The 13604-nt window shown below is 54.0% G+C and overlaps 1 protein-coding gene across 1 annotated transcript in view; it reads left to right on the top strand.

Annotated features, from left to right (window-relative positions):
• The window catches only part of MYRF (myelin regulatory factor), a 39143-nt gene extending 29792 nt beyond the window's left edge, over nt 1–9351 (top strand). The window contains 12 exon segments of the mRNA XM_010286267.1: nt 1218–1378; nt 1902–1974; nt 2281–2369; nt 2509–2577; nt 5219–5304; nt 5541–5702; nt 6541–6834; nt 7418–7505; nt 7835–7909; nt 8062–8164; nt 8689–8763; nt 9016–9351. Coding sequence (XP_010284569.1) covers nt 1218–1378; nt 1902–1974; nt 2281–2369; nt 2509–2577; nt 5219–5304; nt 5541–5702; nt 6541–6834; nt 7418–7505; nt 7835–7909; nt 8062–8164; nt 8689–8763; nt 9016–9102 — 1362 coding nt within the window. The 3' untranslated portion in view covers nt 9103–9351.
• Nucleotides 9352–13604: the final 4253 nt, after the last annotated feature.

Here is a 13604-nt window from a genome sequence, read left to right as displayed (position 1 = left end):
CGGCAGCTGTGGGAGTCTGCTGAACCTGGCTCAAGGGTATTGTGGAGCTGGAAATGGAAGAGGGAAACTGTGATGCCTGGGAAATGCTTCTAGGCCAATACCACCCGTATGAGTTTCAGACCTGGCTGATCTTCCAGAGGTCAGGAGCAGCCCTGGGTGGACAGCAGACATCAGCAGGGAGGAGCTAGCCTGATGTTGGTGAAAGTTGGCAGCATCTCCCTTGGGAAGGGCTCCTTGTTGGCAGCCTCCTGTAGAGAGGCTCTTAGTCATAATCTCTTCTTTCTAGATAAGGTGGTTATGTCAAGATAACCCAGAGCACCTGGCTGCCTGACCTCTCGGTAACCTGCGGCAGCCTGTTTGCGGCTCTGGGCATCGAGGGGACAGCCTCCCAAAGCTGCCAGCTCTCTCCCGCATCCCAAACTGTGCAGTCTGCTCTGGCTGAGCTCACCAAAGAGAGCAGCATCTACCTGCTGCTACAAATTATCCACAATGTCCAAGATCCTCTGAGTGTAGTGCTGGACTGGCACACCAGTGAGATGTTTTGCCTCGGGGCGAAGTGGAGTGGCAGAGCCCGCGGGTGGATAAGGGGCAGGGGTGATGCCACAGTGCCGGCAGCAGTCCGTGGGACACGGCTGCAGTTGTGCCAGAGGGAGATGCTTGTGCTGGAACGCCCTGCCCTTACCAGAGGGGCTGCGGGAGGAAGGTTACTCTCCAGAGACTTCTGGATTTGGGCTCTCCATTGGTCTGGATCAACTGTCTGTTGGATAACGCTGCAGACTAACCCCAACAGCTTGCACCGTAGAGCAAGAGGCAGACTTAAGAGGGCTGGGGAGGGGCAGAGAAGGGGTAGATGGGGAACATTGCTCACTTGGTTTGACCAAGGGCTCCTGATTGGAGGTGGAGACTTCGTGTCCGTCTTTTGTGCCTGAGAAGGACTCTGGATCAGCACCAGTAGGAGACGGACCTCTCGGGGATCCTGTGTGAACATTTATTGTTTTGGTTGGGTTTGAAGAGAGTATCTCTCGTTCTTGCATCCAGGGGCTGTAGACTCTAGATGTGCCATGTTGGATGACTCCCTCCCGCCGGAGCTGGGTGTTGTGTAGCCTTTCCCTGAGGCAGGGCATGGGAGAGCGGGCAGAGCGGCCAGATCCAGGCTGAGGGAGCAGGAGTGCCTCCACTTGCCAGGCCGCTCAGGCTGCCACCCTGTTCCCTGGCAGGAGCGCATCTTCATGGAGAACGTGGGAGCCGTGAAGGAGCTGTGCAAACTGACAGACAACCTGGAGACCCGCATCGATGAGCTGGAGAGGTGGAGTCACAAGCTGGCCAAGCTCAAGCGGCTGGACAGCATGAAGTCAACTGTGAGCTCTGGGGCATTCAGGTACAGGCATATGAGGGCACAGGAGCCAGAAGGGATGTCTTCTTTTGGGCACAGGCAACCCCGAGTGACAGCTTTGTTTGGGAAAGGGGAGATGGGGAAGAGTGGTGGGGTGGTGGCCGTTGTCATTTGGCCTGTGGTAGATTCAAGGAGCTGAGATTGGTGAGACAGGTCTGGCATACACATACCACCAGCCTGCTCTTAGACCAGCCCAAAAAAACAGTATGAAATTGTCTCCACGTTTCCCTAGAGTAAATGGTGGCTTTCTCAGGGCAAAGCCTTTCTCGTGCTTCCAAAATGGTCATACTGACCCTGGTCAGCTTATGCAGGTTTTGGGGCAGAATTCACGGGCTCTGGGCAACAGACCACTACTGCACCTACCCCCAAGCAGATGAAGTGACAAGGATTTGTGACTGTCAGGCCACACAGAGATTTCTCCCCTGCCAGAGAATCACATTTTGGCCTGGGAATCGCTCCGAGTGCTGTCCCGGCGCAGCTCAGCTCCATTCCTTCTTTCTCCTTGCAGCCAAACAGGAAGCCAGTTCAGCCGTGCGGGAAGCATGCCCCACAAAAAAAGACCCCACAAAGTAGCCAGCAAGGTAAGAGACCGCTCCCAAAGGAGCAGCACTGTGCAGGGGAAGGTGGTCTGTCTGGGAACGGTCATCTGCATGGTCCTCGTGTGTTTTCTTACACACTGTGCAGAGGGAGAGACCCTGTCTGCTCCCATTTCCGTGCTCTCTCCTTCCTTTTTGTCCCTAATAAAGACATTACCTGGCTTCTGCTCTGCAGGGGCTCAGGGCTTGCAGGATGAGGAGGAGCAGAGCTTGGGATGGGCTGGGTGAGATCTGTGTGAGGACCAGAGCAGTAAGGAGTCTTGAGCAGAGCTTGGGCTTTTTCTCTTGCAGTCACCGTCGGTTGTCCCGGAACAGGCCTGCATCAGCCAGCGCTTCCTGCAGGGCACCATCATCGCCCTGGTCATCATCATGGCATTCAGGTGAGACCGCACACCCGGGCTGCCGCTCTCTGCTCTCATCCATGGGCTGTAATCCATTGGAAGCAGATCAGTACTGTGACGTGTCCCTTGCCCCATGCCCGTCCTCAGCCCATACCTCTCTCTCTCTCTCTCTTTCCAGCGTGGTGTCCATGTCCACACTCTATGTGCTGAGCTTGCGCAGCGAAGAGGACCTTGTGGATATCGATGGGTAGGTACTTCTGGGCTCTCTGGGAGGGATGTGGTGATCAGGGGAGTCTGAAGGACAAAAAGCAGCTCCTGTGGGGTTATTGGGCACAGTTGCAGTGAGTCAAGCTGTAAATCCAACAAAACACATCCGCACGTCCAAGTCTGATGTTAGCTAAATTATCTAGAGCTAGAAGTGAGGAACAGAGAAGAAAAAGAAAATACCCTGCTGTTTGGCTGCTCACATATCCACTTGTGGCTGGTCTGAATGTTCTCTGGATGCCTCTTCACCTGGACTAAAACAGCATCATCCCACTGATTGCAGTGGGGCTGGACCAGTCTGTACTAGGCAAGAGTTTTCCTCTGCAAACAGTGTCCTTAGTGTGGCGAGAGCATTGAGGGAATGACCCCAGCCTGGCAAGCGTGCACGCAGGCAGCCTATGCTGGGCATTCAGTCTTGGCACTCTTCACTCCTTTGGGAGCTTGTAGTACCAGATAATGAGTCTCTTTTTCTCTCTCTCTTCTCCCTGTCCTATTTCTCTCCCTCCTGTTCTGGTTACATCTCTCATCCAACCCATCTTCTTTCCACTTTGTCTTTAATTTTCCCATTCTTGTCTTTTCATTTCCATTATCTTCCATATCCTCTTTCATTACCCCCATCCTCCTCATCTTCTACCAATCTGCCTTTTCTTCCCGTCTCCCTTCACTGTCCTGTAGCTCTTTTGCTGTGCCCACTGCCTGTCTCCTGGCCCTCTTTCGGCACAGGGGTCCCGGGGTCCCGGTCGCTCTATGTCCACGGTATGTTACTGTTTCATTATACTGTTATTTAATTGCTGCATCCCTTCTCTCAATTCCTCCTCTTTCTTCCATCATGTCACAGAAGACCAAGAATCTTAAGCAAAACTGAAAGCAAAGAAAGGGATATGAATATACTTCAGCAAGTGGGACTCCAGGAGGAAGGATTATGGACCTTGTCAGGAAGAAGAAGTTAGGAGTAGGAGACTGAAGAACCAATTAATCAAAGGTTAAATAAAGGAATCACATGCTACAGGTAGAGCAGGAGTAGACAATCTGAAAGGAGTGGAGGGAGTATGAAAGTAGAAAGAATGAAAACTTTGAAAAATTAGCCAAAAAGATGTTCTTACCCTCTCTTTATATGGGAATAGCTTTATTGTGGAGGGTAACTTTCTAGTACAGGACAGCTTACTGTGCAAAAGGAGGATGGAAGAAAACCCTAAATTATTTCTTTTTATGAGCCATCACTGCTGGGAATGTTTGGAAAGGTACTGCCACGGGGAAAGCTGGCTGAGTTACTCATTACATACGGACCTGTAAAGCGCCTCAGTCAATGGGATCTGCAGGGCTGCAGCAAAATACTTCTCTTAAAACGGGTCCCACCTGTCGATCAGCACCCTTTGAACAAAACACTGAACAAAAAGAGCAGTGGAAGGCACAATTAAGTTGTTCTTAAAAGAGCTCCATGTCGAAGTGTTTCACAGGAAGCTATTTAAAAAGTAATTGCTTGTGGGATGCAAGATAAAGCTATGCATGGAAAGCGTTCCTGCACGAGGCAGGGGAGGAACGTGAGGGATAGGGATAGGTTTTTGGCTGGGATGAAGGTTAGCTCCAGAGGTTAGTGCCCACATTCCCTCCAGGAGACCAGCATTGCATCTCCTTTCACCAGAAAAAGAAATACGTGTAGTAAGGTTAGTCTTGCAGGTAACAAAGTGGCATTCTGATTTCTCTAAACGAGTGAAGGCTCTGTTTATCTTTGAGAAACCTTGAGCAAAGCTAAGGGGACAGGCAGGACAAGACTACAGGACAAGCAAAATGTGGGACAGGTAAAACTGAACTGCTCCTATGCCTGGGGAGGGTCTGGACAGGTAAAATCTTGAATATCTCTGTTAGGGGCTCAATAAAAAAAAATTCTGCTCAGTGGGCAGCTACGGTCCATGAAGGCAAGAGCCTTGGTTTATCCCCTATGTCCAGCTGGTGCCCAGAAGTGGTGTTGCTCTGGGCTCCTGTGCAGGGAAAACCAGCAGCGGTTCCTCCCCTTTCACATCTGCCTTACCCTCGGGAGACGGCTGTGGTGTCCTCAGCTCAGATCTTAGTAGCTTCAGTGAAACAACTGAAACTACGTGGGATGAATCCGGGTGGGATTGTGTGTATTTCTGAAGAACAAGGTGAGGAACAGTCTGTCTCTGAGAGGTAAGGGGCCCCTCCCTTAGGGAAAGGTGAGCACTTAGAGCCCATTGTAGCCTAACGTGTTGAGACCAGAGCACATAAATCCACCCCAGAGATCACTGTTGGAAATCAAGTCCACTGAGTACACCCTGTTCCACAGTGAGCAGAGGGAGCATTGCCGGTGTCCTCTGAACCAGCTGGGACTCGTCCCTGCCAGACCTGGGACTGCCACATGACCTGCTGTGGCATTTCCTAGCTCTCCTTGCTGTCTTCACAGCTTGTGTGCCTCTCTCCTGCCTTTCCTTTCCCAGATCACTCCAGTCTTTGCTCCTCCTCACCCTTGTGCTCTCCACATCTGCTCTCGCTCCGTGTACCCGGTCCCATCGCCCCACTCACTGCTACAGCCGCTTCTCTCTTCACGTACGGGGGACGCTGTTGTACCCTGTGGTAGAGGTTTTTACCCATGTTTTCCTACATTTCAGGTCAAGCCAGAACTTTGATAAAACGCAGATGGTGCGATCCACAGCTGCGTCGGACGGAGCCAGTGGCAGGACCCCCACGCACCGCGGTAGGTTGCGGCATGGCGGAGCGCCTGGCAGGTGCGCATGATGATGGGTTGTGGTGCAGGGTGATGAACGTGGCTGCTCCTGCGTGCCGGGGGCTTGCTGGCACTGTGCTGTCTTCATGCCGGGAGGTCCTGGGGCTCCGGTTTTGTGGAAGGGATGCCGGGGGCACTTGGTGCTGCTCCTGTTAAGTGCCTCTCCCCTTGACTTACTCCACATGTCCCTGCTGTTTGCTCTGCAGTCACAGAGGACACACATGACTTATTCGTCGGCTTACCTGGTCACAGTGTGCTAGCCTGCTTCAGCCCACCATGTTTCTCCATGTGCTGCTCTGCTGCTGCCACCAATGTCTCCTCTGTTGCCCTCTCTGAGACCAGCCCCACTCATGCCACTAACCGGACAGGTGAGTACCAGCCCAGGCACCCAGGAAATGCTGGAACAACGCCGAGGTGTGTCTGTCCCACCATCGCATCACCTTGTGTCCCCAGCCCCCTCTCGCCTCCTCTCCTACCTCTGCATGTTACGAAAAGGATGTGCAGCCTGCCCTTCAAACTGTGCCTGGGTTGAGACCTGCTCCAGCAGGCAGCTGTGGGGCAGAGCAGGGCCGCCAGGCTGAACGGCCTTTGCTGCCCGTGTGGCACGGTTCAGACACCCGTGATTATGCTGCGGGGGTAAGTAGGGGCTGGAAGGTCTTTGGAGCTGCTTGCTTTGCCAGCACGAGGTCATGAGAGGCTACTCCGGGCTGGCCAGCGTGCCCGAGCAGCTGTACCTTGCAGTCTAACCTCATTCTCCGGTTTGCTTTGAGCAGGGTTTTGACAGGCCGGGAGGCGTGCTGCCTCTTGGCTGCCCGAGCAGGGCTTTTGCAAGCTCACTTACTCCATCATGGGTCACCGTTGCAGGAGGAACAGCACCTCAGGCGGTCACTGCAGAGCCGTAACGCCCCTGGAGTCATGCCTTAACCCTGCCTTAAACCCCGTGCCCTACCTGAGCACAGGGCTGTGCCCTGGCTTTGTCCCCGCAGACTGCTCTAGCTTCCCTTTGCTGCCGGGCTCCCACCGGCCCCTGCAGGCACCGAGGCTGGGAAGCCTCAGCTGCTCGCAGGGGGTCATATGGGAGGTGACACGGGGGCAGGACGAACCCGGAGCTGGTAACTCTTCTCTCTGTGCTGGTCCCAGAGGTCGGGAGCGCTGCCAGCCTCTCTCTGCCTCTCAGCACAACCTTTCTCTCCCTTCTCTTCGCAGACCAAAGTCAGACCTCACTCCTGCCAGTGACAAATATCAAAGCCAAATCCAGGGGCATCACCGGGAAAGCGACCTCCTACACCAAGTGGCCAAAGACGCCTGACAGGTCTCAGAGCTTCGGCAGCCCCAATGCCAGCCCCTCCTCCCCCTTCACCCACATCCAGGGCAAATCCAAGTACATCTCCAACCTCTCGCTCTCCCGCAGCAACTCCCCGCTGGGGCAGGCCCGGCAGCAGCGCAGCATCAAGCAGCCGGTGAGCGAGTGGCCCCGCACAGAGGATCCCGGCACGGATGGTAGGTGGACCCTATATTCTTCCCTCCCTGCAGTGGCACCATGGTCCTGGGCTCTCTCCCGGGGTATCCTTAACCAGCTGGGTCTCATCTGTCCTGCACAGCTCTCACTGTGTCCCCATCCTGCAGCTTGTTTGCCCACAGCTCTCTCAGTGCAGCCAGATTCAACCTCCAGCCTTGCCCTTCCTCCCCCATGCTGCCCTACGCTTTCTGGCTCTATTAAATGCCAGTTGCTAGTTCCCTCCCGAGGCTGCCGTTCTACCGGCATCTCCATTCTTACCCCCATCTCGGTTTGCTCAGCCATTTCTAAATCTAGAGAAAGGAATACACAGATTCAGTCACGCTGGCAGCAGAGAGAAAGGAGTTGGCATTTGCATTGGCATAGTCTGGGGCACCCCTTCTCCTGGCTGGCTGTGCCTGGACATGGTGTTAGCGCAGTTTTGCAGCTATGTGACCCCCTCTCTGCTGACAGGGTGATGAGGAAAAGTGGTCTCAGTGCGAGGTGTCCCTTCCAGCCCTTCTCACTTAGGGTACCCCAGCTTCCATCCCTTTGCTGTTCCTAAATAGCCTGTTCTCCCACCTGCAGGGCCAAGCCCAGTGCTGCGCTCCGTCCGGATCATGGAGATCAACATGGCCATCCAGTCCCAGTACTGTGCAGGCGCTGATGCGTGCAGGTGAGCGAGGCAAGGCTGGCTGGCAGCACTTCGGTGGCAGCAGCGCTGTGGGAGCTCCAGGGGAAGCCGCAGATGGGCAACTCCTGGAGCCTTGGGTCATTTTCTGCCATCGCTCCAAGGCAGCCCGTGTGGCTCCCTGGGCAGAGGAGCTGGGGCTCGGAGTCCTTCCAGGATGATTGCATTTGGTGATGAGCTCATCCTTGGGAACTAGCCTGGGAAGCCCTCCCCTCTGAAGTCTCAGCCCAGCTGAGACTTCGGGTCCTGTCCCGGCCATCTCAGAGCTGCCTGCATTGCTGCGGTGAGGTCTAATGCTCTCTCTGTGTCCCTAGGACTGGAAACTTCACCTACCGCATCCCCGTCAACCAGCTCACAGCAGTGAACACCAACCTGACCCTGGAGATGAAGTGAGTGGACAGGGCTCCTCTCTTAGGTGTTTCGGTACCCCTGAAGTTGGCTGGATACTGTGCCACGTGCCCATGGTGTCTCTTGCCTGACCTGGGGAAGAGATGGCAGAGGCTGCTCCCTTCCAGGCTCTTACCATGTCTTGTCTTCCCAGCTCCTCCTCGGCTGTGTCCGTCTCCCTTTGTGGCCTTGTCTCCAGTGACCCCTGCCAGGACGCTGCGAGCACGAACAGCTCCACCGATGCCCCAGACGCACAGGTAGGGAGGGAGGATACAGCTCACAAAATCCACACACGTTGTGTCATCCCAGCACAACACGGATCCCTCCAGGAAGGCCTGGGGCAGCACAAGAGCTGCTGGAGGAAATCCGTGCTCAAAGATAGCCGTGCTCTGCACTAACATCACTGACCCTCAGGCAGCCCTGCAGCCCCCGACGGGGAGGTGCCTGTAAACCCGATACATGTGGTCACTCGAATGAAATCATCCCACCCGGTCCCTCCACGTGGGCCCCAGGACTGGGGGGAAAAGCTCAGGCTGTAAGCTGCCGTAACACATCCTAATGAAATACCTTCAGGGGGATTTTTCAGGTCTGCATGTGCGGAGCCTGCGTCAGACCCTTCGTACCCTCGAGTGCCCCCTTGCCCCTCCCAGTCCATCTCCCCTGCTGACCTGGGAGATGTTGGCAGCACGGCGTTGTGTACCTCCTTGCCAGTCTGCCCTGGGAGAACATCCCCTGATGCTCAGCCCTGACCTCACCCCAGCTATTCCGTTTTCTCCCCCAGGAGACGACGCACCGTTGGCCTCTCGTGATGATGTCTTTCCGGGAGTTTACGTACCACTTCAGAGTAGCACAGCCGGTGAGTACCAGCAGCTGCTTTGTCTTTCCTCTTGTCCAAGGCTCAGTGGAAGGAGAGCAACAGGGCCATGGTGGGTTGGTTTAGCAGCCACATTGTGCTGAGAACCTTCCAGAGTCCTCTCCATCGTGGCGGTTGCCTTCCACGGTTACATAGGTAGTGGGGGTATGATTTTTCTCTGCCCCAGCACATAATTTGTGCGTAATTTCCCCCTCTTACCTCTGTCTGTAAGCTCTTTGTCTCGCTCTCTCACAGGGCCAAGCCAACTGCAGCACTGCTCCTGAGCAGACGGAACACCTTTTCACTGACTATTATTTTCAGTTTTACTGGCTCTGTGAGTGAGTCCTGGCAGCACCAGTGCCCTCTGGTTGGAGAGAGGAGGGGGACTGGTGACACTGGGGAGACTCCTGTATGCCCTCCTCCACTAGCCCCCAGCCTCACCTTACCCCCGTCTCCCACGTGGGGCATGGAGCTGGTTTGTTGTGGCTGGTGACACAGGCACTGAAGCAGAGCACACGCAGAACATAGGACCTAAGCCACAGGAACACAACCAGCCCTGTGGTATCTCCTGGGCTCACCTCGCACCGACTCCCACCATCCCACGCTGCCTCAGACGCCTCTCTCCTTCCCTTACGGGGACGCTTGTGTCCTCCGTCACTTCTCCCTCCCCTTGCAACACTGGATTTGAAAGCATTACACTGGACTGAACGTGGACGGGTCTGCCACATCCCAGAGCACAGATGGGAGATCCATCCTGTCCTGGCCCAGTGGTCCCAGATGTGCCACACCAAGTTCTTCACAACACTGGAATTGCTCAACACTGGAGCTCTTTCCAAGAGCAAAACACTGGAGTTTGGCCTGGAAAGGAAGGCTGTGCCTGGACATACTGGAAGTTGTACACTGGAGTCGCTGTTCCTTCTAGTTGGCCCAGGGCCATCCCCCATACCCCACTCCACAGGCCCCCGGAGACCCCAGGACCCGCGAACGGACTGTCCTCTGTGGACAACAGGAGAAGGTGCAGCTTCAACGCTTGCCCTGTCTGCCCCCTCCTCGCTGTACTCTAACTTTCAGCGTATCCAGGCCTGGATGGATAAACTCAAGAACCCCTCTAAAGATGCTGCTGAGGCTGTGCCCAGGCCAAACCATGCGTGGGGACACTTGCCATCAACCCATGGGAGAAAAATTACCATGAGTCACCTGCATTAAGTGTCCTGGGACCCGCCTTTTTTTTGTTTTCATTTGGCAGCAGCACGTGGCCTCTCGCAGTGTGTGTGGAGCTGCCTGGTCAACTCTCAAGGCAACGCGCAGCCACCTCTGCCCAGATATGCACAAGAGAGACCACTGGCAAAGCCTGGCGCGCCCTGCAAAGCAAGGGTGGATTGCTGGGGACGCGCAACGTGGCTTCGCCGCACCCTCTGGCTAATGCATCTCTGCCAGGCACTGAAGAGGCCGATCATCTCCCACGAAAGGGGAATGGCAGGGAATGTCGCTGTTCTCAGAAAGCAGTTATGTTGAGTGTATTTTGGGTATTTTACTGTTACAAGTTCTTAACTTGCTAAACTACTGAATTATTTTTTTTAAGACGTATAAAAATGGGTGTCTCAGTTCTGTCCCTCCTGAGCTACATGTGTCTCTCATAGGAAACCCACGGGGGCCACTGCTACGCTCCATGTTAAAGCTTGACTGCTACAGCAGTGCTGGGACACGTCGGGCTGACTGACCAGCACGTGCGTCCTCCTCCCCATCCTGCTCCAGCACTTCTTGCTAAAAAGGAGACATCTGCATTCCTGGAGGCTGAGCCACCACCAGGCTCTTATGTCTGAGATGTGTTTCCCCAAGGAAACGGCAGCCACCACCGGGGAAGGGCGGTGAGGGGGAAACACCACTCACCAGACCTGAAGCACACGCTAAAGCTGGCTTCAGAGAAGAGCACACTTTGCCCCCTGCAGCCCTGCCACTGGACGTAGGCAGCTCGAACCGAACTGGGTTTGGGAAACTGCATCAGGCTCTGGCTGCTGCATTTTGTTGCCTTCAGCAGAGACAGACGCAGCAATCCCTCCCTTTGCCAGCTGCAGGCCGTGGTGGTCCCAGCGCTGAGGGTGGCTGGCTCCGCTGCTCCAGAGAAACAAGCTGCAAAGACTGTTTTTTTAATCCAGATAAATGGTTCCTGTGCACATCTCACGGGATCCTACGTGGCCTTCTCCCCCCAGTCTGGGAAGCAGTTTTATCTCCTGTCACCCACCCCAGAACTCCTTTCTGAGCTTGTCCCAGCAAAGCAGCCACAGCCCTGCAATTCCTGGTGACACTGCTAGGAGCTGGCGTCTCTGCCACCAACAGCTCTGCATCTGTAGGGCAGTTTCAGGTCAGGTTTTCATTCCCACTGTATGCCTACGGGCAGCAAACACTGAACTACATTGGTGATGCTCTCCAGTTAGTTACTGAAATGCGCTGAAGCCTGGGCAGGCAGGAACCTGAGGGTGAGCGGGGAACGCTGGGCAGCCAAGCAGGAGTGAAACTAGAGGCCTAGCCTAAAAAAAAAAAGCAAGAGGTCCCAAGGCTTGGGAGTGCCTATCACAAGCAGGTCAGCTCCATGCTCAGCAGGATTCTCTGTTTCTGCCTGCAGCTGGGAAGGAAACCCTCCACTGTAGCTCTCTGGAGGGGTCACTCAGTGCTCTTGCCTCCATCTGCCCCGAGCTTTTTTTGCTTATCCTTAAACTGGGAAGTTACTTTCTTGGCAGCTGTTATTCTCCACTTGGCAATCAGCGGCCCAGCCTGGCACGTCCGTATTCAGGCGAGTGATGCCATGTGCTCTCTGACATCTGCTCAGCTGAGAGGTAGCCTTCTCAGACCTGCTGTTTTCCCTTGGATTGTCAAGCTGAGCTAAATGCCTGTGCGCTCGTTTAAGCCCCTGAAGAGGTAACGGGCAGTGTTGCAAGGGCCAGAGCCAACAGCTCCGCCTGCCATCACCACCACCAACCCACCCCCTCACCAGCAGCCCCGGCTGAGGTCAGCTGAGACCCACAAGTACATCTCACCCCGCTGCAGGGAAAGCCACTCCTGGAGGGGAGGATCAATCAATCACTAGAAGCGTGCTAGCAGCGGTGGCCTAGAGGAGGTGGAGTCTCTCGGGTGTCCCCGCGACGCTGAGCCATGGGGTTTATGAGAGCCCCTGGCAAACCAAGTGCCTAAGGGCTACAGGAACATCTCTAGTGCCTTTTTTTCTGCTAACTAAAATGCTGCGTGCCTCAAAAACAGTGGCCAGTTAGCTTAAGAAATGAGATGAGGCAACACCTGAAGTGCGAAGGCCGGCCCTACCCATGTACAGCTCTTTCACAGCAGAGCAGCACCGGGCTGACAGCAATCCCTGGTATCAACAGGAGAGGGATCCACAATGCAGTTTCTAGTGTCTTAAATTGCAATAGCATCTTTTGTCTTATTAAAGCATATCACAAAGCATATGCCAGTTCCACCAGCCGCCACACAGCAAGGCAGAAATGAGTTCAGAAGGGTCTTGTAATTATTAAAGGGTCACAGGATTGCTTCTAAGCCTGCGGAAACAGCTTGTCTCCCCCCAGAGGTGTCTCTGCCCTCACTGAAGACATGTTCCCCATCCCCAATCAGTAACAAGAGAGTTAACAATCAGGCCTTTACCTGCGTGAGACGGAGGGAGCTCTGGGCCGATGTCTCCAGCCGTACAGCTTGGGGAAAACCCTCTCTTTCTGCTGGAAACTAGACGCTTCATCTCTCTAGACATTCTTGGCAGGAAGGAAGACAAACGTGGAAACGAGGCCACTTGCCACGGTTTGGCTGTTTCGGAGTTTGTTTCAAAAGCAAATTCACAAACATTCTGTCCTACTGTTAGAGCTTAAAGCCTGTAAATAGAGACTATGCCACCACTGCAAGAATTTAAAAAAAAAGAAAGTAAAGCACTAATTTGTTTGGTTTAAATGTTGCTGTCACAGCTTTAATCACTGTATATTGCCAGCAAGTTTGTAGAGTTGCATTCCTAGCAGGTATTATTGATTATTGGTTTTTATTTGTGGGGAACAAGTGTGGTTTCCCTCCTTTCTTTCTGATTTATATTTATATTTTGCTGAATTTGAGTGCCGAATCTCCGGATTCCCCACTTTTTTGTTTGGCTTATTTAGACTTTGTTTTATGCTGGAGGTAAATACGCCCATATAAATAAATATATAAATACTGCTTTGTATCCAAGGTCGGCTCCTGGCGCATTCCTCCCTTGCTACGAAATACCAGTCTGTCAGTTCAGTAGCTATAAAACTGCTTCCCACAAGAGGGAGGAACCCTCGCGTCTGCCATCAGCAGGAGTTTCCAGACATGCCCACGCAGGGCCTGGGCAGGGTCGGAAGACCCCCGGCCCATGGCTGGTCACCGCTACCTAGCGTCCTTTTGAACAGGTATAAAAAAGAGCTCTCGTTGCTCACGCCTCAGAGGTCAGGGCCAGATCCAGAGGCATCTGCAGCGGGGAAGCTTCCTTCCCAAACAGGAAATCAGGGCTTTGAATCTGTGGAAGCTACCTGTTGAATTTCTGATTTTGAAGTCTAGCTGCTTTGAAAGCTGGGCTACAAATTCAAAGCCACCTATAAAGATACAGTTATGCACGCCATAAACTCTTTTATAGGCAAGGCAGTTAATTCAGTGCTCAACTGAAGGGCACATCCAGCTACAAGATTATTCTGTCCTGTACTTCTCTAGCTTTCCTCCCAAAGCCTCATTTCCCACAAACACAGCTTGTATCACCTGCCGTGCTGCCCACCAGACAAGTGTTTATTCTTGCTTTGCATCCGAGGAGCCACACCAGCGTGTTACCTGGGACCGCTGTC

The sequence above is a fragment of the Phaethon lepturus genome, unplaced genomic scaffold (assembly GCF_000687285.1).
Source record: "Phaethon lepturus isolate BGI_N335 unplaced genomic scaffold, ASM68728v1 scaffold4124, whole genome shotgun sequence".
Taxonomy (NCBI): Eukaryota; Metazoa; Chordata; class Aves; order Phaethontiformes; family Phaethontidae; genus Phaethon; species Phaethon lepturus.
The sequence above is the reverse complement of the archived record's forward strand: the minus strand, read 5'-3'. Positions and strand labels throughout refer to the sequence as shown.